Source organism: Antedon mediterranea, chromosome 3 (assembly GCF_964355755.1).
Source record: "Antedon mediterranea chromosome 3, ecAntMedi1.1, whole genome shotgun sequence".
Classification (NCBI taxonomy): Eukaryota; Metazoa; Echinodermata; class Crinoidea; order Comatulida; family Antedonidae; genus Antedon; species Antedon mediterranea.
The window spans coordinates 28,393,947-28,420,026 of record NC_092672.1 but is presented as its reverse complement, the minus strand read 5'-3'; the positions used below and the strand labels follow the sequence as shown (position 1 = coordinate 28,420,026).

Below are 26,080 nucleotides of genomic sequence, written 5' to 3'. Positions count from 1 at the left end.
CAAAATTTATTTTCGATGAAATTAGAGTACGTTTCAGGCAATTTTAAGCGTTTAAAAAATTGCCATGAGTGCGCAGATTTTTGCACGCGCACTGCGCGTTATACGTTAATGCGCACTCTTTTTGTCCGATTTCGGTTGTACAACCTTTCTTTAATAATATCATCATATTTTATTCACTTTTCAACGCGTAATTGCCTTATACGAGCACGTCAAAAGTGACAGGCTACGCACGTGTAAGTTAACAAAATGGTGAAAATATGCTAAATTTTAAAATTAATATAGATCGTCAGAATGCTCGGGAACACATATTTTTTATTTCATTTTCTTGAAGTGTATGTATCTTATGTATGATTTATTATTAAACTAAGGGAACAAAAGTTGATTAAGCCATAATTAATTGCATATTAAATTAAAAAAAATTCATTTCGACAATCAAACAAATTATGACATTTTCTTAGGCCAAAATAACAAACTTAACATTAACTTTCTTCCTTCAAAAGTTCATATATTAAAGTTAAAAGTATATAGTTTGACAGTGCATCCTTTTTGTACATTTTTAGAGATGTCATCATAGTAAAAAATTATAATTCATTGCGGTATGTAATAATCTATCTGCACCAAAGTGGTTACTGCATAGTAAATACACGGAGGAATTTTTCTACAATTTTTAGTCAGTTGTGTATGGCTCGGTGGTGTGTGCTCGTGTCTATGGCACTCAAGGTACCGAGATCGAGTCTCACCTTGGGAAACGAAATAAGATTTTTTTTTTATTATCCGTATTGTTTGTTCAAATTTACTTCTTAGTGTATATATTATACACATGATTTATAATGAAATCTAGATAAAAAATAACTTATGTCTTTATTATTATGTAACAGCAAATGTGGTTTATGACATTATACGCAGAGGGATCTTTGATCGGATTGTGATACCGGCTATTGTATTCGCGTTAGCAAGGTCCTATCATATATTATAAATAATTAAAGAATCTGAGAAAATCAATGAATCAAAATATCTTTTAAAAATCAATTATCTTTATTTAAATCAATGCATATAACCTATAATTCGTCATAGTGACGAATTAAATCTAGTTGGTTATCCGCCTCAAGCGGATAAGCCCTTGGAATTGTAGTGTTTCTTTTTTTTTATTGGTTATCCGCCTCAAGCGGATAACCTTTGTTATTGTAGTGTTTCTTTTTTTTTTTTATTGGTTATCCGCCTCAAGCGGATAACCTTTGTTATTGTAGTGTTACTTTTTTTTTTTATTATTCTTCTTTCTTTCTCGGATTTTGTGCACGCGTTTTCTCTTTAACGTGTTAACATAACATGTTGTAACTTCGTCAACATATAGACATTTAACTGAAGATGTACTGCCAAGCTTTTTGACAATGTCAGATCCGCGTAGCGTAAGTTACGCGCGATTTTCTGAAAATCTTAAATCGGTCATAACTTCGAAACCGATAAATATTTTTTAACGAAATTTTCAGCCACGTTTTCTTCACATCAATGGCTAACTTTTAGAATGTTTAACAAATTTTTGGAGATTAGAAAGTTTTCGCGTAAATTGCGTTTGAAATATTTTACTCTTCTTATTTTGTGCACGCTGTTTCTCTTCAACGTGTAAACATAATATGTTGTAACTTGTTCAGCATTTAGACATTTTACTGAAGTTTTCCAGCCAAGCTTTTTGACGATGTCAGAGCCGCGTAGCGTAAGTTACGCGTGATTTTCTGAAAATCTTAAATTGGTTATAACTTCGAAACAAATGAATATTTTTTAACGTCATTTTCAGCCACGTTTGCTTCACATCAATAGTTAACTTTTTAACGCTACCGCAATTTGTAACATTAGAAAGTGCGCGCGTAAATGGCGTTTGAAATTTTAAAATGCTTCAAATCAATTTCTGATTAAATTAGAGCACGATTCAGGTCATTTTAAGCGTTTAAAAAATTGCCACTGGTGCGCATATTTTTACGCGCGCACGGCGCAGGGAATACGTTTGAGCATTTCTTTTACACGATTTGTGTTTTTAAATCTTCGGTTAACAATTTTACGTTATTTTATTCACTTTTCAACTTGAAATGGCGTTCTACGAGCACGTTAAACATGACAGGTTGCGCACGAAAACGTCAACAAATTGTGAAAATGTTCCAAAATATGTCTACTTTTAAAAATGAAACAGTTCATCAGAATGTAAGGTTACCCCCATTTTTTATTTTATTTTCTTGCAGTGTATGAATCATAGGTGTGATTTATTATAGTCTTGAATGTTAAAAAGTGTTTGAAGGCTACATTATTTGCATATTAAATGTAATTTTTGAAATAATTATCATCAAACAAACATAAACATATTCAAAGAGCAAAACAATAAACATAACGCTTATCTTTTTTCTTTACATGTTAATATATAAAACTAGAAAGTATGCACTTTCATAATATGTAACTGTTTAAAATTTGTGAAGATTTCATCATAGTAAAAATTATGATTTAAGTTCATTATGTAATAATCAACTTGCATCGAGGGGGTTCACGACATACCTAATGAACGAGGACTTTTTCTTCGGATTTTCTTCAGCAGGAGCTCATATGGCTCGATGTGTAGTGCAACCGATTTTGGTATCAGAGGTACCGGGTTCGAATCCCATCACGAGAAAACAATTAATTAAAAGGGTTTATTTGGTTATTACACTGAAAGGGCAGTTTTAAATTTGAATAGCCTACTTTTTTTGGGAAAAGTCATAACTTAGAAGTACTTGAGTACGCAAGATACGTTTTGTTGCGGGCGGATAACCAAACTCGTCCTCAAGTGACGAGTTTAGATCTAGTTAGGTTATATGCATTATCATGCATATAACCTCTTGATTCTGTCAAAATCTTTATTAGGTTATATGCATGATATGCATATAACCTCTTGATTCTGTCAAAATCTTTATTAGGTTATATGCATTATCATGCATATAACCTCTTGATTCTGTCAAAATCTTTATTTATTTATTTATTCTTTCCTTAGCACTATTTTGTCCGTGAATTATCTTGATATCAGTTTCATCTATCTAAGTCAATTTTTCAGAGTATATTCCTTATGGCCAGGAATCGATGTGGTTATATTTTCACGATGCGTAATCAAAAATTACGCGGTCTACGCGCGATTTTACGAAATCACGTTTGTAATCATATCTTCACAAGCATGAATCACAATTAAACAAAATTTGGTACTCATAAATTTCAGGTCATATTTCATCATATGGCAATACAATTACGTGCGTAGCGCATATAACGCTTGCGTACGCGCGCTTAAAATGTTCAAAATTGTCAAAATTTATTTTCGATGAAATTAGAGTACGTTTCAGGCAATTTTAAGCGTTTAAAAAATTTCCATGAGTGCGCAGATTTTTGCACGCGCACTGCGCGTTATACGTTAATGCGCACTCTTTTTGTCCGATTTCGGTTGTACAACCTTTCTTTAATAATATCATCATATTTTATTCACTTTTCAACGCGTAATTGCCTTATACGAGCACGTCAAAAGTGACAGGCTACGCACGTGTAAGTTAACAAAATGGTGAAAATATGCTAAATTTTAAAATTAATATAGATCGTCAGAATGCTCGGGAACACATATTTTTTATTTCATTTTCTTGAAGTGTATGTATCTTATGTATGATTTATTATTAAACTAAGGGAACAAAAGTTGATTAAGCCATAATTAATTGCATATTAAATTTAAAAAAATTCATTTCGACAATCAAACAAATTATGACATTTTCTTAGGCAAAAATAACAAACTTAACATTAACTTTCTTCCTTCAAAAGTTCATATATTAAAGTTAAAAGTATATAGTTTGACAGTGCATCATTTTTGTACATTTTTAGAGATGTCATCATAGTAAAAAATTATAATTCATTGCGGTATGTAATAATCTATCTGCACCAAAGTGGTTACTGCATAGTAAATACATGGAGGAATTTTTCTACAATTTTTAGTCAGTTATGTTTGGCTCGGTGGTGTGTGCTCGTGTCTATGGCACTCAAGGTACCGAGATCGAGTCTCACCTTGGGAAACGAAATAATTTTTTTTTTTTATTATCCGTATTGTTTGTTCAAATTTATTTCTTAGTGTATATATTATACACATGATTTATAATGAAATCTAGATAAAAAATAACTTATGTCTTTATTATTATGTAACAGCAAATGTGGTTTATGACATTATACGCAGAGGGATCTTTGATCGGATTGTGATACCGGCTATTGTATTCGCGTTAGCAAGGTCCTATCATATATTATATATTATTTAAAGAATCTGAGAAAATCAATGAATCAAAATATCTTTTAAAAATAAATTATCTTTATTTTAATTATCAATGCATATAACCTATAATTCGTCATAGTGACGAATTAAATCTAGTTTATTTATTTATTTATTTATTTATTCTTTCCTTAGCACTATTTTGTCCGTGCATTATCTTGGCATCAGTTTCATCTAGCTAAGTCAAGTTTTCAGAGTATATTCCTTATGGCCAGGAATCGATGTGGTTATATTTTCACGATGCGTAATCAAAAATTACGCGGTCTACGCGCGATTTTACGAAATCACGTTTGTAATCATATCTTCACAAGCATGAATCACAATTAAACAAAATTTGGTACTCATAAATTTCAGGTCATATTTCATCATATGGCAATTAAATTACGTGCGTAGCGCATATAACGCTTGCGTACGCGCGCTTAAAATGTTCAAAATTGTCAAAATTTATTTTCGATGAAATTAGAGTACGTTTCAGGCAATTTTAAGCGTTTAAAAAATTGCCATGAGTGCGCAGATTTTTGCACGCGCACTGCGCGTTAAACGTTAATGCGCACTCTTTTTGCCCGATTTCTGTTTTACAATCTTTCTTTAATAATATCATCATATTTGATTCAGGTTTCAACTCGAAATTGCGTTATACGAGCACGTCAAAAGTGACTGGCTACGCACGTATAAGTTAACAAAATGGTGAAAATATGCTAAATTTTAAAATTAATATATATCGTCAGAATGCAGGGGAACACCTATTTTTTATTTCATTTTCTTGAAGTGTATGTATCATATGTATGATTTATTATCAAATTAAGAGAACAAAAGTTGATTAAGTCATCATTAATTGCATATTAAATTAAAAAAACATAATTTCGACAATCAAACAAATTATGACATTTTCTTAGGCCAAAATAACAAACTTAACATTAACTTTCTTCCTTCAAAAATTCATATATTAAAGTTAAAAGTATGTAGTTTGACAGTGCATCATTTGTATACATTTTAAAGATGTCATCATAGTAAAAAATTATAATTCATTTCAGTATGTAATAATCTATTTGCATCAAAGTGGTTACTGCATAGTAAATACACGGAGGAATTTTTCTACAACTTTTAGTCAGTTGTGTACGGCTCGGTGGTCTGTGCTCGTGTCTATGGCATTCAAGGTACCGAGATCGAGTCTCACCTTGGGAAACGAAATAAGATTTTTTTTTTATTATCCGTATTGTTTGTTCAAATTTATTTCTTAGTGTATAGATTATACACATGATTTATAATGAAATCTAGATAAAAATTTACTTATGTCTTTATTATTATGTAACAACAAATGTGGTTTATGACATTATACGCATATGGATCTTTGATCGGATTGTGATACCGGCTATGGTGTTCGCGTTAGCAAGGTCCTATCATATATTATAAATAATTAAAGATTCTGAGAAAATCAATCAATCAATATATCTTTTAAAAATCAATTATCTTTATTTAAATCAATGCATATAACCTATAATTCGTCATAGTGACGAATTAAATCTAGTTTATTTATTCTTTCCTTAGCACTATTTTGTCCGTGAATTATCTTGATATCAGTTTCATCTATCTAAGTCAATTTTTCAGAGTATATTCCTTATGGCCAGGAATCGATGTGGTTATATTTTCACGATGCGTAATCAAAAATTACGCGGTCTACGCGCGATTTTACGAAATCACGTTTGTAATCATATCTTCACAAGCATGAATCACAATTAAACAAAATTTGGTACTCATAAATTTCAGGTCATATTTCATCATATGGCAATACAATTACGTGCGTAGCGCATATAACGCTTGCGTACGCGCGCTTAAAATGTTCAAAATTGTCAAAATTTATTTTCGATGAAATTAGAGTACGTTTCAGGCAATTTTAAGCGTTTAAAAAATTGCCATGAGTGCGCAGATTTTTGCACGCGCACTGCGCGTTATACGTTAATGCGCACTCTTTTTGTCCGATTTCGGTTGTACAACCTTTCTTTAATAATATCATTATATTTTATTCACTTTTCAACGCGTAATTGCCTTATACGAGCACGTCAAAAGTGACAGGCTACGCACGTGTAAGTTAACAAAATGGTGAAAATATGCTAAATTTTAAAATTAATATAGATCGTCAGAATGCTCGGGAACACATATTTTTTATTTAATTTTCTTGAAGTGTATGTATCTTATGTATGATTTATTATTAAACTAAGGGAACAAAAGTTGATTAAGCCATAATTAATTGCATATTAAATTTAAAAAAATTCATTTCGACAATCAAACAAATTATGACATTTTCTTAGGCCAAAATAACAAACTTAACATTAACTTTCTTCCTTCAAAATTTCATATATTAAAGTTAAAAGTATATAGTTTGACAGTGCATCATTTTTGTACATTTTTAGAGATGTCATCATAGTAAAAAATTATAATTCATTGCGGTATGTAATAATCTATCTGCACCAAAGTGGTTACTGCATAGTACATACACGGAGGAATTTTTCTACAATTTTTAGTCAGTTGTGTATGGCTCGGTGGTGTGTGCTCGTGTCTATGGCACTCAAGGTACCGAGATCGAGTCTCACCTTGGGAAACGAAATAAATTTTTTTTTTATTATCCGTATTGTTTGTTCAAATTTATTTCTTAGTGTATATATTATACACATGATTTATAATGAAATCTAGATAAAAAATAACTTATGTCTTCATTATTATGTAACAGCAAATGTGGTTTATGACATTATACGCAGAGGGATCTTTGATCGGATTGTGATACCGGCTATTGTATTCGCGTTAGCAAGGTCCTATCATATATTATATATTATTTAAAGAATCTGAGAAAATCAATGAATCAGAATATCTTTTAAAAATAAATTATCTTTATTTTTATTATCAATGCATATAACCTATAATTCGTCATAGTGACGAATTAAATCTAGTTATTCTTCTTTCTTTCCGCCACTTTTGTTCGCGACGTTTCTCTTCAACGTGTTAACATAACATGTTGTAACTTGGTCAACATTTAGACATTTAACTGAAGTTGTGCAGCCAAGCTTTTGGACGCTGTCAGATACGCGTAGCGTAAGTTACGCGCGATTTTCTGAAAATCTTAAATCGGTCATAACTTCGAAACCGATAAATATTTTTTAACGAAGTTTTCAGCCACGTTTTCTTCACATCAATGGCTAACTTTTTTGATCCCTAGCAAATTTTTGGAGACTAGAAAATTTTTGCGTAAATTGCGTTTGAAATTTTAAAATTCTCCAAATTTGTACACGCTGTTTCTCTGCAACGCGTTAACATAACATGTTGTAACTTGGTCAACATATTGACATCTAACTGAAATTGTGCAGCCAAGCTTTTGGACGCGGTCAGAGGCGCGTATCGTAAGTTACGCGCGATTTTCTGAAAATCTTAAATTGATCATAACTTTGAAACAGATAAATATTTTTTAACGTAATTTTCAGCCACGTTTTCTTCACATCAATTGTTAACTTTTTTAACCCTAACGAATTTTGTAACATTCGAAAGTGCGTGCGTAAACGGCGTTTGAAATTTTAAAATGCTTGAAATTAATTTCTGATTAAATTAGAGCACGATTCAGGTCATTTTAAGCGTTTAAAAAATTGCCACTGGTGCGCACATTTTTACGCGCGCATGGCGCAGGGAACGCGAATGAGCATTTCTTTTACACGATTTATGTTTTTAAATCTTTGGTTGACAGTTTTACGTTATTTTATTCACTATTCAACTTGAAATGGCGTTCTACGAGCACGTTAAACATGACTGGTTGCGCAGAAAAAGCTCAAAAAATTGTGAAAATGTTGCAAAATATGTCTACTTTTAAAAACAATACAGTTCATCAGAATGCAAGGTTACCCCTATTTTTTATTTTAATTTCTTGCAGTTTATGAATCATAGATCTGATTTATAATAATTTTTAATGTTAAAACGTGTTTGATGGCTACATTATTTGCATATTAAATATAATTTTCGAAATTTTTATCATCAAACAAACAATAACATATTCAAAGAGCAAAACAATAAACATAACGTTTATCTTTTTTCTTTACATGTTAATATATAAAACTTGAAAGTATGCACTTTGGTAATATGTCACTGTTTAAAATTTGTGAAGATTTCATCATAGTAATATTTATGATTTAAGTTTGATATGTAATAATCAACTTGCATCGACGGGATTCAAGACATACCGAATGAACGAGGACTCTTTCTTCGGATTTTTTTCAGCAGGTGCTCATATGGCTCGATGTGTAGTACAACCGACTTTGGTATCAGAGGTACCGGGTTCAAATCTCATCACGGGAAAACAATTAAATAAAAGGATTTGTTTGGTTATTACACTGAAAAGGCAGTTTTAATTTTCAATAGGCTACTTTTTGGAAAAGTCACAACTGAAAAGTACTTGAATGCGCAAGATATGTTTTGTTGCGGGCGGATAACCAAACTCGTCCTCAAGTGACGAGTTCAGATCTAGTTATTCTTCTTTCTTTCCGCCACTTTTTGTACGCGACGTTTCTCTGCAACGTGTTAACATAACATGTTGTAACTTGGTAAACCTTTAGACATTTAACTGAAGATGTGCAGCCAAGCTTTTGGACGCTGTCAGAGCCGCGTAGCGTAAGTTACGCGCGATTTTCTGAAAATCTTAAATTGATCATAACTTCGAAACCGATAAATATTTTTTAACGTAACTTGCAGCCACGTTTTCTTCATATCAATGGCTAACTTTTTCAATCTTTAGCACATTTTTGGAGACTAGAAAGTTTGCGCGTAAATTGCGTTTGAAATTTTAAAATGCTCCAAATTTGTACACGCTGTTTCTCTGCAACGCGTGAACATAACATGTTGTAACTTGGTCAACATATAGACATTTAACTGAAGATGTGCAGCCAAGCTTTTGGACGCTGTCAGAGGCGCGTATCGTAAGTTACGGGCGATTTTCTGAAAATCTTAAATTGATCATAACTTTGAAACAGATAAATATTTTTTAACGTAATTTTCAGCCACGTTTGCTTTACATTAATTGTTAACTTTTTTATCCCTACCGAATTTTGTAACATTAGAAAGTGCGTGCGTAAACGGCGTTTGAAATTTTAAAATGCTTCAAATCAATTTCTGATTAAATTAGAGCACGTTTCAGGTCATTTTAAGGGTTTAAAAATTACCACTGGTGCGCACATTTTTACGCGCGCACGGCGCAGGGAACGCGTATAAGCTTTTCTTTTACATAAAATGTGTTTTTCAAACTTAGGTTAACAATTTTACGTTATTTTATTCACTTTTCAACTTGAAATGGCGTTCTACGAGCACGTTAAACATGACTGGTTGCGCACGAAAACGTCAACAAATAGTGAAAATGTTGCAAAATATGTCTACTTTTAAAAGTGATACAGTTCATCAGAATGCAAGGTTACCCCCATTTTTTATTTTATTTGATTACAGTCCATGAATCGTAGGTCTGATTTATTATAGTGTTGAATGTTAAAACGTGTTTGATGGCTACATTATTTGCATATTAAATATAATTTTCGAAATTGTTATCATCAAACAAACAATAACATATTCAAAGAGCAAAACAATAAACATAACGTTTATCTTTTTTCTTTACATGTTGATATATAAAACTTGAAAGTATGCACTTTGCTAATATGTCACTGTTTATAATTTGTGAAGATTTCATCATAGTAAAATTTATGATTTAAGTTTGATATGTAATAATCAACTTGCATCGAGGGGATTCACGACATACCGAATGAACGAGGACTCTTTCTTCGGATTTTCTTCAGCAGGTGCTCATATGGCTCGATGTGTAGTGCAACCGACTTTGGTATCAGAGGTACCGGGTTCAAATCTCATAACGGGAAAACAATTAAATAAAAGGATTTGTTTGGTTATTACACTTAAGGGGCAGTTTTAATTTTGAATAGGCTAATTTTTTTGGAAAAGTCACGACTGAAAAGTACTTGAATGCGCAAGATACGTTTTGTTGCGGGCGGATAACCAAACTCGTCCTCAAGTGACGAGTTCAGATCTAGTTAGGTTATATGCATTCATGCATATAACCTCTTGATTCTGTCAAAATCTTTATTTATTTCTTTATTTATTCTTTCCTTAGCACTATTTTGTCCGTGAATTAATTTGGCATCAGTTTCATCTATCTAAGTCAATTTTTCAGAGTGTATTCCTTATGGCCAGGAATCGATGTGGTTATATTTTCACGATGCGCAATCAAAAATTACGTGGTCTACGCGCGATTTTACGAAATCACGTTTGTAATCATATCTTCACAAGCATGAATCACAATTAAACAAAATTTGGTACTCATAAATTTCAGGTCATATTTCATCATATGGCAATACACTTACGTGCGTAGCGCATATAACGCTTGCGTACGCGCGCTTCAAATGTTCAAAATTGTCAAAATTTATTTTCGATGAAATTAGAGTACGTTTCAGGCATTTTTAAGCGTTTAAAAAATTGCCATGAGTGCGCAGATTTCTGCACGCGCACTGCGCGTTATACGTTAATGCGCACTCTTTTTGTCCGATTTCGGTTGTACAACCTTTCTTTAATAATATCATCATATTTTATTCACTTTTCAACGCGAAATTGCCTTATACGAGCACGTCAAAAGTGACAGGCTACGCACGTGTAAGTTAACAAAATGGTGAAAATATGCTAAATTTTAAAATTAATATAGATCGTCAGAATGCTCGGGAACACATATTTTTTATTTCATTTTCTTGAAGTGTATGTATCTTATGTATGATTTATTATTAAACTAAGGGAACAAAAGTTGATTAAGCCATAATTAATTGCATATTAAATTAAAAAAAATTCATTTCGACAATCAAACAAATTATGACATTTTCTTAGGCCAAAATAACAAACTTAACATTAACTTTCTTCCTTCAAAAGTTCATATATTAAAGTTAAAAGTATATAGTTTGACAGTGCATCATTGTTGTACATTTTTAGAGATGTCATCATAGTAAAAAATTATAATTCATTGCGGTATGTAATAATCTATCTGCACCAAAGTGGTTACTGCATAGTAAATACACGGAGGAATTTTTCTACAAATTTTAGTCAGTTGTGTATGGCTCGGTGGTGTGTGCTCGTGTCTATGGCACTCAAGGTACCGAGATCGAGTCTCACCTTGGGAAACGAAATAAGATTTTTTTTTTATTATCCGTATTGTTTGTTCAAATTTATTTCGTAGTGTATATATTATACACATGATTTATAATGAAATCTAGATAAAAAATAACTTATGTCTTTATTATTATGTAACAGCAAATGTGGTTTATGACATTATACGCAGAGGGATCTTTGATCGGATTGTGATACCGGCTATTGTATTCGCGTTACCAAGGTCCTATCATATATTATAAATAATTAAAGAATCTGAGAAAATCAATGAATCAAAATATCTTTTAAAAATCAATTATCTTTATTTAAATCAATGCATATAACCTATAATTCGTCATAGTGACGAATTAAATCTAGTTTATTTATTCTTTCCTTAGCACTATTTTGTCCGTGAATTATCTTGATATCAGTTTCATCTATCTAAGTCAATTTTTCAGAGTATATTCCTTATGGCCAGGAATCGATGTGGTTATATTTTCACGATGCGTAATCAAAAATCACGCGGTCTACGCGCGATTTTACGAAATCACGTTTGTAATCATATCTTCACAAGCATGAATCACAATTAAACAAAATTTGGTACTCATAAATTTCAGGTCATATTTCATCATATGGCAATACAATTACGTGCGTAGCGCATATAACGCTTGCGTACGCGCGCTTAAAATGTTCAAAATTGTCAAAATTTATTTTCGATGAAATTAGAGTACGTTTCAGGCAATTTTAAGCGTTTAAAAAATTGCCATGAGTGCGCAGATTTTTGCACGCGCACTGCGCGTTATACGTTAATGTGCACTCTTTTTGTCCGATTTCGGTTGTACAACCTTTCTTTAATAATATCATCATATTTTATTCACTTTTCAACGCGTAATTGCCTTATACGAGCACGTCAAAAGTGACAGGCTACGCACGTGTAAGTTAACAAAATGGTGAAAATATGCTAAATTTTAAAATTAATATAGATCGTCAGAATGCTCGGGAACACATATTTTTTATTTAATTTTCTTGAAGTGTATGTATCTTATGTATGATTTATTATTAAACTAAGGGAACAAAAGTTGATTAAGCCATAATTAATTGCATATTAAATTTAAAAAAATTCATTTCGACAATCAAACAAATTATGACATTTTCTTAGGCCAAAATAACAAACTTAACATTAACTTTCTTCCTTCAAAAGTTCATATATTAAAGTTAAAAGTATATAGTTTGACAGTGCATCATTTTTGTACATTTTTAGAGATGTCATCATAGTAAAAAATTATAATTCATTGCGGTATGTAATAATCTATCTGCACCAAAGTGGTTACTGCATAGTAAATACACGGAGGAATTTTTCTACAATTTTTAGTCAGTTGTGTATGGCTCGGTGGTGTGTGCTCGTGTCTATGGCACTCAAGGTACCGAGATCGAGTCTCACCTTGGGAAACGAAATAATTTTTTTTTTTATTATCCGTATTGTTTGTTCAAATTTATTTCTTAGTGTATATATTATACACATGATTTATAATGAAATCTAGATAAAAAATAACTTATGTCTTTATTATTATGTAACAGCAAATGTGGTTTATGACATTATACGCAGAGGGATCTTTGATCGGATTGTGATACCGGCTATTGTATTCGCGTTAGCAAGGTCCTATCATATATTATATATTATTTAAAGAATCTGAGAAAATCAATGAATCAAAATATCTTTTAAAAATAAATTATCTTTATTTTAATTATCAATGCATATAACCTATAATTCGTCATAGTGACGAATTAAATCTAGTTATTTTTTGGGTTTTCAAAGTTAAAAACATTATGCGCTTCAACATTACATCTGTCCCTAGTATGCCCTGGTAAATGACACTTGAAACAGATTATATCAGCTTTGCATTGAAAAGCTAAATGCCCAGTCCTTGTACATTAATTTTGTTGCATTTCACTTCCGGACCGTCATGAAAAGCCCGTGCTCTAAAACCATTTATTATTATCTGTCTTGGTATTGGCGATTTTAGCTTTTCTACAACGACAGCTCTGTCACCGTTTAGCCAGCTGGTTAATTGACCATTAACCCTTATTTTTAGCCTTGTAACATCTCCTATTGGTTTGCATCCTAGCGCTTTCAACTTGCTAGCAATCTCTACGTCAGCAACCGATAATGGTATATCCTTTATGACTATTCTCGTTGTTTCCATGTTGTTGTATGCCAAATAAGGATTTTTATCATGAATTGTAATATTACAATTCCTAATGTTTAGTCCATTCGTAATTAGTTTCACTCTATCATTTCTATTATTTAGATAAATTCGCCATAGGTTCCGTATTTTTTGAACACCGATTATACTTTCTGCAGCAATTATTTTTAGTAGGGCTATACATAGGTCTTCATCTTTGAAAAAGCTTTTTCCTGTTGGTATTTGATCAGCCTTCAAAAAGATTGGCTTCACTACACTACGTTCTTTGTTTACTGTTTGCCCGTTCGCGATTTTTTTTTTCGTACATAAGTTGGGGGTGACCCCTTCATGAAACGTCACAAAATAAACATGAATAATTCATCAGTTAAATTTGTTGTTCCGTGTGCACCCAAGCGTATAGCAACAAGAAGTGATTACACAACTGCGATACGATACTTTCTACAGCAGGCCTAGGATTCCAAGTCAATTCACGTGATTGCCCTCGCGCACTCTTCTTCACACAAAATGTGTCGAGGCTAATCGACAGCTAGGCAAGACATTAAACTAAGTAGTAATTCATTGGACATAGCCCAAAGAAAGCTTAGACCCACAAGAATAAAGAATGTGTATAATTTGTGTACTGTATTTTTTTAATTCTGCTATTTTATTATCAAACAATATGCATGTACTCAAAGGAACTTTAAAAATGCGCGTATATGAACACATGAGATGGGAAGATTTGACCCACGAGAATAAAAAATGTATTTTTGTGTAATGTTTATTGTTTAATTTTGCTGACTTATTACTCGGATTGTGTCATACCAAAGATAGTAAGTGTAACTATCTTTGGTCATACCTAACACACACACACGTCACACACACCCACACAGCCACTACTACTAGAATAGACATGGGTTTAGAGACTAATAATTAGACCTAATAGTATTAATAGAAGAAACTATAGTTTTAACACGTAATTCTTTAGTAATAAATTATATTAAAAACACCATAAACTAAAGGCTGATTATTTCGACAATCCACACAAAACGCCGCTATTCTTCTATGAAATCGCACGCCGCAACAACAGCGGGAATAGGCCTAGAATCGTACCGCACTTGTGTAATCACTTCTTGTTGCTATACGCTTGGGTGCACACGGAACAAGAAAATTTAACAGATGAATTATTCATGTTTATTTTGTGACGTTTCATGAGGGGGTCCCCAACTTATGTACGAAAAAAAAAATCGCTGCCCGTTCATCCTGCTGATTTCGTCACCGTCAGCCTGTGCAGCACTGTACATTCCTTTATTAGTCCCGTTTCTATGGGTTTTTGACGCCATTGTTTGGCTTTCACCGGGCTTAGACGTGAACGATATACAAATTGTTTTTTCCTAGTATTTCTTTCAGGTAAAAACATCCACCTTAACAAAGACTTGGTTTAACTTGACTTATTCACTGTGTTATACTCACTTAGAAATCAATCGAGATTTAGAAAACGTCACTGTAGTTTTATTGTCTGTCCGTGACTCCCTAGACTATACAAACACAAGTTTTGTACTGTGTAATCTGGAAATTGTCTATTGAGAAACTGCGTCATTTTATGCTATGGTAGATCAAATATTAACAGATAAGATACTTAGTGATAAAAACAACATATATGACAAAGATTTGATTTATATTATTCAAGAACTTTAGTTTAATATCAATCGTTTCAAACCCATAATGTTTTTAATAAAAGAAAAAACTATAGGTTTTCTGTTAACAAAAATACAGTAGTCTTTTACAAAACACGGGTTTGCCATTTACAAAAGATAGTACAGATCTCCGTCTGTTATCGACACTGATTCTCGTAAAATGCAAATAAACCTTTGTCCTAATATTGAAAACGAAATTGACGATGGGATTATGTCGTTAAGATAGAGAACGGCATAGGCCTACCACGATACCATTTAATAAAGATTCCGTTCTTATGGGTTTTTTTAAAATGGGTCACGTGATAATAAAATTCGTCATGAAGCCGACTTTGGTTAACTCATGGGAGACCGACACGGTATGGTGTATTACTTGGTATGGTCGTACAAACCTAATTGAATTAAGACACATTTTTGTGGGTGAACATGTAAATGATCAATAGCGATTCCAGGTTTTTTATGAGGAGATACAACGCAATGACGTAAGCGAGTTGACTAATCACAATCAACGGATAATTTGAACAGTCACTTGTCATTGGTCAATTTGCTTGCGTTGGGTCTACGTCAATTGTAATTGAAATTATCGGGAACGAAATTGTTAATACTTGACGTCTTCATAAGATAAATTAAGGTATAATACATGGGGGCGCTATAAAAGTTTAAAAATACATCTATAATAGTGAATAATCAAAGGTCGATTTTAGTATATTTTCTATTATTTCATCACTATCTAGTTTATTCACAATGTATACATATCGAGATAATTCTTCGGTTTACCCAAAATGTCGGAAGGAATGACATTTAGCAGAAGAGCATGATATACCCAATAGTCGGAAAATGCCAACACTTTTCGAGAGAGAGTTGGGACGTCTGTGAAATATGAACATGTAAGTTTACTTACTCAAAAATTACACCTATTACTTCTCAGTACAGCTACTATTAAAAATGGTATTGAGTTTGTTACTAGATATTTAATGTTGTTTTAAATTATGTATGTACTTTAAAAGGTAGATTTTGTTTTTCGAAAAATGTTTTATATTAACTATCTGTATAATTCTTTACGTTAAATCATTTGTAATATATTGAACATCCACTGTCATCCCATTCATGGTATTTTGTTTTTTTTCTGATCCATAAAAATTCTTTCATTATTCGGATTTTGCAATGTGAAATTTTTTTCTAATAATTGATAAACAAATATTTAACATTTTCCATTTAGTCATTGCCAGATGAAGATTTTTGAAAACAAGTCGAAACGTTGCACACGTACGTATTCATGAATGGTTTAACGTAAAAAATTATATACAAAATATAGGTTAAATGTATTGGTAATTTAAAGCTTTATTTAATAATCGATTTCGATCATTTGTAAACACGTCAAATATTAATACATACCTATCTATGTATTATGTATTTGTATTATTTTGATTATTGTTTTTACACCAAATGTGATTCGTAATACATTTGTTTCTTAATATTGCTTTTAGAGATGTTTAACCAGTGCCACCACAACCATTGTAAACTTACATTTGTAAAATGACTTCTGGTAGATATAACGACAATGATAAAATAATCATTCATGTTATGCTAATAACATATAAAGTATTAGAACATATCAAATGTAAAACACCTTAAAACTGTTAATATATTGAATGAATCTTTATTGGTTTACAATTATAATACAAGTGGATTAGTGAAACAAAAAATATAATATAATAATTAATGCTAATTAAATGCCAAATAATTAAGTAAGAAATATTAAGATAATAATGTTAAGGTAATATGAAGAAACGAAATATATAACATAATTAGAATTGCCATCTGGTTTACCTCAGATTTACTATTATAAAGGAAATCTTTGTTTCAAATCATACTGATAGTGATTTGTTATAATTGATTTGAAAACTAAATGGCTATTAAATGTATGGAAAATGAAAATCAAACAATTGTTGCAACTGGCTGAAAATCAAACAATTGTTGCAAATGGCTGAAATGCCAAACTCTACGTTTACCATATTTTGTACATGCTGAATAACCAAACAATAGAAACCAATGGAACGATGCTCATGAACAATGCTGTACATGCCAACATACCATACTCAATGAGTTGTATGGCTAACATCACTACGGATACGATGGTTCGCAACCATCGTTTGAAACATCATTCAAGGGATATTCATTGCTTAAAAAATGTATGTATGTTTATTACTATTGATTATTAACTGTAAATTAATGTAATGATTTGTTATAAGATTATAAATGCAGACGGACGATTACACGGTAAACGATGGCAAAAATACTACGTCCAAGACATACCATATTTGGACAATATTGCTAATATCAATCAACCAATAGGAACCAATAAAATAGCGTTCATGAATAACAATACTCTTGCCTACATAATGCCGGTACTCAGCGTCATGCAGTGCAGGCAGATAGGCATTGCCAAATACACCGTGGTTATTTTGGTTAATAACTATCAAAATCAAAACTCTTTCCTTTATCCAGTAAATGCTATTAATGATGCATCAAATTTCTAATTCCACACCAAAACAATTTATTATCTACCTTCTTAAGTATAATACATCGCTCACTTGTGAAGTACCGGAAATATGTAGGCTAGGCATAGTATGTTTAATTTTCGCTTATTATGGAACAATGCTTACTCATGAGGAGCTGCTGTTTAGCGGTAATAGGTCGATCCAGTTTTAGGCCTAGCTACCTTATTTTTTTTAAAAGCTATACTATGTTTTTATACTTTTATATTAGATATGTTATCACTACCTTAATGTATGAATTGTGTATGTGTATGTGTATGTATATATATTGTGTTCATACTTGCCATGAGTATTAACCCTAAAGCAATACGTTGTTATACAGTAGTATTGATTATAAAGAAAAGTAAACCAAAAATAATATCACTATGGCAAATGTAGAAATATGTAGTTTGAATGTACGGGGCCTAAGAAACTCGTTTAAGCGTCGGACGGTTTTTAATTGGTTACATGATCATCCTTTTTCCATTTATTTTTTACAAGAAACACACTGCACAAGCGAATTAGAATCAACATGGCGAAAAGAATGGAGGCACAATATATTATTCAGTAATGGCACATCCAATTCTGCCGGAGTATGTGTACTTTTTAAACCGAATGCTACATACAAATTTGATAGTGTTTATCAGGATGACAATGGTAGAATAATCATTGCAAACATGTCAATTAATGAAAAATCATTTACCATTGCAAACATTTACGGACCCAATAATGATGACAGTAACTTTTTTTAACTTTTATGTGACAAAATTGAGGAATTAGGAAAAAACCCTATTATCATTGGTGGTGATTTTAATACGCTTTTGAATTCGTCTGTCGATAAAAAACATGGCAAGGGACAAACGCATCCAAAATGCACCGAGCAAATTAATAAAGTTATAGACAAATTAGATTTAATTGATATTTGGAGAGTACAGAACCCAAAGAAACAATTATTTACATGGCACTCAAATCACTCCCCACCAATATTTTGTAGAATTGATTATTTTCTTATCTCATATTCTCTATGGGCACACGTGAGCGACACTGCAATTATATCAGGCTTTAAAACTGATCATTCATTAATAACACTTTCAATAAATGGATTGATACACAACAGAGGCCCTGGTTTTTGGAAGTTGAACACTAGTTTATTACAGGATCCCAACTACGTGAAGGATATTATAGAAACAATAAAAACCACCAAGATAGAATGTGCAGAAAATAACCCTAACACTATTTGGGAAATGACAAAATGTAACATAAGAAGAACAACAATCAAATTTGCTAGTAAACAAAATAAAATGAAAAAAAAAATAACATTAAAAAATTACAAAATGAAATAAAAATTCTAGAAGAGCAATTTTGCAATAAAAATGATCAAACACTAAACGAACAAATTCAAATAAAAAAAATGAACTTGAACAACTTTATGAATTTAAAACACGTGGTTCTATGATTAGATCAAGAGCCAAATATGTGGAGGAAGGTGAAAAGAATACGAAATACTTCCTAAATTTAGAACGTGGAAATTATAATAAAAAAAACATTACAAAACTTATTACTGAGAACGGTGAAATTTTTTGAAATCAATGAATTCAGTATAAATAAGGTTTGGTGGGACAAAAATATCAAATACATTAAAGATATTTTGACTCATAGCAACCGAATTCTTAATTTAGAAGAATTCGAAGAACGATACAATTTTAAACCAAATTTTTTACTTTACCATCAAATTTTACACTCAATTCCAAGGCACTGGAAGCAAACAATACTTGAGAATACCGATACAAACCCATCAAATTTAATAATCGAAAATTCTAAAATAAATAATTTGATGAAAACAAAAAGAAGTTGTAAACACTTGTATTCTCATTTCGTTAAAAAATATGCAACAGTGCCCGATAGAATCGAGTCCAGATGGGAAAAGGAACTGGATAATACACAATTGCAATGGGATATGATATTCACAACTTTGCATAAATGCACAATCAATACGAAACTTAAAAACTTTCAATATAAATTTATTCACCGTATCATTTATACTAACTCTTTTCTACATAAGATATCAATTGTTGAATCACCAATTTGTGAATTTTGTTTAGAAAAAGAGTAAACTTTAATACACATGTTCGTGGAATGCAAAGTAATTGATGTCATGTGGAGGAAAATACAAGTTATTATTGAACAACAGTTTAAAAGAAAAGTGATTCTAGATAAAGAAAGGATATGTTTTGGTATTGAAAATCATAGAAATAATCATGCAATTAATAACTTAATACTGATTGTAAAATTGTATATTTATAACTGCAAAGTTAACGAACAAAAACCTCATATAAATCACTTTAAATCGGTATATGAGAGGTATAAAGAAATTGAAAAGTACATTGTTTTTAAAAATAGCTAGACTGTTGATATTTATGTATAAAAATAGCCATATATGTTTTGTAACTTGAAAAGGTTACTTTATTATTATTTTGTATTACTTTGTAATGTAACCAAGTTATGTAATGTATACTGTTTTATGAAATATAGAAAATAAAATTAAAAAAAAAAAAACAAAAAAAAAAACAATTGTTGCAACTTATAAACATTCACACAAAATATTAACACAAACATCACAAAAACTGTAAAAAGTGCATTGTTCATATATAAATACAATACTGTATTAAAACAATTTGGAAAGTATTTTTTTAAGCTAATGTTTACAACTAATGCAACTAATCTAACAGTAGTACTAATGTGATGGGACACATAAGATAATAAACTTATACACAAACATTGGTTATATAATGTTACAGACAAAAGCTGGTTATACGTTTACTTACCAATATAATCATGGGTGATAATATCCTTGAAAAACACATTGTGATACTTGTATTATTTGCTTCTTATTTGAAAATATAGAAATCTAACACATACTAAACAGAATGATTGATTTAGTTAAGTTATAAGTTTTAGTTAAAATAGACGATGTTTTGTAAGAAATCCTTATTCGAAGTTAAGTACAAACTATTAGTGAAGATATTTTTGTGAAACAAAGTTTGTTATGCAAATTAGTTTCTGGATTTTACCGGTATCTCAAGCTCCGAAGAAGTGATTTAATTTCATTAAACCAGAACCAGTACTCTCATAAATATTTTCTCTTATGTGTTTTCACTGCAACTTCACAACCTAGTGCTGCAGTGCCTATAGTACTTTGTTTCATTATTGTTTCTCAAATTATAATAATATTTGTAAGATTTGCATATTAATTTCATTGCTTATTTTAATATATTCAAACAATATTAGTTGAACAATACATTTAAACATTAAAGCGGAATGTATATATAAATCAATATCAATATTTGAATTCTTTAGAAATGTGTCTATTGAGTTAAGCTTCTGTTTGAAAAGATGTGTCTTTGAGTTTATAAAATTTATTAGAATTGATTTTAATTCTACATAACTCTCTGAATAAATACAGTAAACTGTTATTCATCATTCTACTTTGTTCATCCATCTTTACAGGTTAAGATGTTCATCAATTATACTTACAACATCATGACGATTCATTTCAATCATACACCCCTTAAAATCGTTCAATGACAAACCTTTCTCAGACCATCCATGCATTACACACATAGTAGGGCTATTGATCATTGATACAAAGCTCATGCTCATGATGTAGTCTATGTAACGATCATAGCCAACCTTACATGCTACGCCACGCCAGTCATTGTAGTCTGTTGAGCGAAGAGGATCCAGACGAACACAAATCTGTGTCATAACTTCTAATGGCAAGATTGGTGAAGGAATGTCTTTATAGATGCCAATGAGAAATCGCAGAAACCCTGGAACATTTGAGTTTTCTTGAGTAGCAGTGGGTTGGAAAGCTGAAAAAATACAACATATTTATTTGGTAATACAAACATTTTTAACGTTTTGTTATATTTAAAACAATTGTTTTGGGGAAAATAGATAACAATAGAATATGCCACTGAGAAACCCAATTATCACTACTGTTTCTCCATATTTCATTGTTTGTCCAATGTTATGGGAAAACTCCGTAATACACCATCTCTCGTGTGTCACATGTGTATCACAAGCGGCGTGTATATCAAGTGAAGGTAGGATAATCTTGGGCATGTGATACTGTCACATGATTTCCCTATGATTCCAGCGAAATTATAGATAGTGAGACTCATTTTACTAACCATTTTAATCAAAGTCAATTGACTTATTATGTCAAAAAAAGTAAAAATAAAGGTGTTACATGGTACTGAACAAGAATGGTTTCATGCAGTACCTGGATTTGTTTCGTGTTTTGCAAACAAACGTCTGATTTTGGAAGTATTCATTCCGTCATCTGGCCCACATCGAGGCGTAGACTGCATTCAATCTTTAAGTTTGTGCAAGTGGACGTTCTCCATAGGACAGACGTTGCACAGAGCACATACGTTAAACACAACACGTTTCATCCATTTGTGACTAATGTCCTGTTTGGACGGTTTGCTTCAATGACCTCAAGTACCTGTAAATCAGAAATACAAGCTAAGGCATTGCAGGGTATTTGTTTTTGTTTTAAGTTTAAGCTAACAAAATGCATTAATACACCCGATTCTGCTACTGTCCACAGGTGCTATCTGTAAAACTATAGCAAGTTTTACACGTTGCTGTCTGCTATAAATGCTGTACTTTTAACACATGGTACACTGTCTGTAGCACAGTGTGTGTTGACAATTTACAATGATGTACAACCATAGGCAGGTTTTCGTACTGCCATGCAAGAATGGATAGGTGTTTTCCGCCGCTTTTAGGCCTTCTAGTCAATTGTTATTATTATACTCATGCTCATCTACCTTTTTAGCAGGGCATAATGAATATTGTAGCTACGCTAGGCCTACTAGTCTAGCGGCAAATCAACCAATTATTTGGTTTGATACGAGTTTAGGGTAGGAAGTTAAGTACGAGTTGGCATGGGTACGAGTTGACCAGGGGTGAATCGACCAGAGTACACCCGGCCGCCCTATTAGAACATAGGCTACAGGCCTGCAGGAATGGGAAATCTGTCCTAGCTATAGGCATAGGCCTACATTGGGACGCCCAAAAAAGCCATCCTATGAGCATAAAATGGCCTCGTGTCGTGGAGCCAGACATGTTAACATATACTACACAGTACTAGTACGTCTACCATTTATTATAGTTCCATGGTACTACGGATCACTACTATCTAGGTCTAGTAGGCTAGGGTTCCAGTAATTTCGGTCGCGTTTTTTCAGGAGGGCATGTGAGAGGTGAGGTAGGTTAGCCCAGCTAGGCTAAACTAACATGTAAGTAGTATTCTACCATGGGATGGGAACGAGTCGGCATGGGGGTACGGGTTGATCTTTATCCGTATTCTAGGGTGCTGGTCAACCCGTAACATACCCATGTCAACTCGTACCAAACTTGGCTAACTCGTACCCAAATAATTGGTCAACTCGTACCAATAGCTTTATAGCTTTATTGATAGCTGGGTTCAAATCTAGGTTGGGACGGTTTTTTCTCATTCTAAAACAGATTTCCTTATAATAATAAAATAATATCGACCTATGAATTTAACTGTAATATTGTATTGTATACATAATATTAGTAGTAATAGTAATTCCCATTGCATTTATTATTATAATATATTTTACGGTTACCCCTTAATTATACTATAGTATAACTTCCTTGTTATATTTTACAATATTTTCTTCATAATTCAACAATTTTTTTTCACAGCTAATTATCAAACTGAATCATCACACACCAAATCTCATGAAATCTAATCCAGCTACATGGTATTGCCTTGAGGCTAAACATAGAGATATTCTCTATGGGCTAAACTACACTGTATACTGGGCACTACCATCATTCCTGGCCCGTCAGCGATTTTTTTTTTCGTACATAAGTTGGGGACCCCCTCATGAAACGTCACCAAATAAACATGAATAATTCATCAGTTAAATTTGTTGTTCCGTGTGCACCCAAGCGTATAGCAACAAGAAGTGATTACACAACTGCGATACGATAAACGATACTTTCTACAGTAGGCCTAGGATTATAAGTCAATTCACGTGATTGCCTTCGCGCACTCTTCTTCACACAAAATGTGTCGAGTCGAGGCTAATCGACAGCTAGGCAAGACATTAAACCATGGAGGTATATTTTTATACCTCCATGATTAAACTAAGTAGTAATTCATTGGACATAGCCCAAAGAAAGCTTAGAGCCACAAGAATAAAGAATGTGTATATAATTTGTGTACTGTATTTTTTTAATTCTGCTATTTTATTATCAAACAATATGCATGTACTCAAAGGAACTTTAAAAATGCCCGTATATGAACACATGAGATGGGAAGATTTGACCCACGAGAATAAAAAATGTATTTTTGTGTAATGTTTATTGTTTAATTTTGCTGACTTATTACTCGGATTGTGTCATACCAAAGATAACTATCTTTGGTCATACCTAACACACACACGTCACACACACCCCCACACAGCTACTACTAGAATAGACACACATGGGTTTAGAGACTAATAATTAGGCCTAATAGTATTAATAGAAACTATAATTTTAACACGTAATTTTTTAGTAATAAATTATATTAAAAACACCATAAACTAAGGCTGATTATTTCGACAATCCACACACAACGCCGCTATCTTCTATGAAATCGCACGCCGCAACAACAGCGGAGATAGGCCTAGAATCGTACCGCACTTGTGTGCTCACTTCTTGTTGCTATACGCTTGGGTGCACACGGAACAAGAAAATTTAACTGATGAATTATTCATGTTTATTTTGTGACGTTTCATGAGGGGGTCCCCAACTTATGTACGAAAAAAAAAATTGCGGCCCGTCAACCACATTATGGTCCAACACAGTCGTGTACTACTGATTCCAAATAGTGAATTACATCCTGTGGTCAAGGATTTATTTGCACTTATGCTTATTTCCTCCAACATACAGAGTACGTAGGGCTTTTAATTTGCTTTTATACCTGTTAATTAAAAAATCGTTTATGCCTATTGTTGCATAAAGATCAAATTTAGACTGTAAATACTGGGATGATCACCCTAAATTTTCTTTTTCATTTAACAATTTTATATTTCACAGCCAGAATAAAAGCATACAGAGTTTTTTGTATTCATAACTGTTGAATTGCATCCCAATACATGGTACCTATTGGTATTATATCTATAAATATAAAGTACTCTCTAATAAATAGATGTATCTCTCCAAACTACTCCAACTACCTAATCTAATAATAGTACTAGCATACTACTGTACACTTTGTAGACAAGAAATAAGTTGTATCCACCTAGAGGACTTATGGTAGTACTGTACAGTCGATCGTCCTCTCACTGGCCTGGTCAACATAATCTATGCCTAGATTATTACAGTAATTAAAAAGTACATTATTACAGAGATTTTTTTTTTTGCAGAAATCAAAGTTATGTGTATAGAAAGCAGTACTCGTATTAAAAACTAAGCAGGTTGTACTGAACGCAAACTGGCAGGATATTTTGATTATTTTTTGTTCATTTTCCACGAACTGAAGACAAAGACATATTACGACCCTTTTATTTAAATTTATTTGGATAGACCTCCATGTAAATTCATTAAAGGCTATATGATTGTTTTATATTTTAATAATGTGATAGTAGAAAACCATTGTGCATAATGAGGACTATGAATCTAATATTTACTTGCATTCTCATCTTTTTAACATTTTATTTATAATGCTGGTAATGGATTTACTATTGAAAAGGTCATGTTTCCACTTATCTCAAGTGTTGGCACCCACCTCTAACCTTGGTAGAACTGACTGTGTTCTACATGAGTACATATAGTAGTGTTTCCACCAGACTACTTCAACCTGGTAATTGAATAAATTTCATTGGGGTAACATTTAAACTAATTATCACCTTTAACATAAAGTATCCTCCTGAAACATGTACTTGTAGGCCTACTGTACTTCATCTAATATCCATTACTTAATACTAATTGATGTGATTTATGTCTAACTTCAGGAATGATCTGAGGCTAGAAGAACGAATTTCTGTACACATATAAAAAATAAACCAATGTGTTCCTAATAATTTAACCCCTAGGTTGATAACTAACAAAGAAATTATTGAAATTATGTTCTCACAATATATAGGTGTACTGTATCTACATATGCATGCT

At 32.1% G+C, this 26,080-nt stretch overlaps 1 protein-coding gene across 1 annotated transcript; it reads right to left on the bottom strand.

Moving 5' to 3' along the window:
- Positions 1 to 21,250: 21,250 nt before the first annotated feature.
- Positions 21,251 to 25,310, bottom strand: LOC140045146 (uncharacterized). Its single transcript, XM_072089912.1, has 3 exons — positions 25,212 to 25,310; positions 22,167 to 22,391; positions 21,251 to 21,753 (listed from the first exon to the last, which is right to left on the bottom strand). Exons 2-3 carry the CDS (start codon positions 22,252 to 22,254, stop codon positions 21,383 to 21,385), a joined length of 459 nt encoding a protein of 152 aa, XP_071946013.1. The 5' UTR covers positions 22,255 to 22,391; positions 25,212 to 25,310; the 3' UTR covers positions 21,251 to 21,382.
- Positions 25,311 to 26,080: the final 770 nt, after the last annotated feature.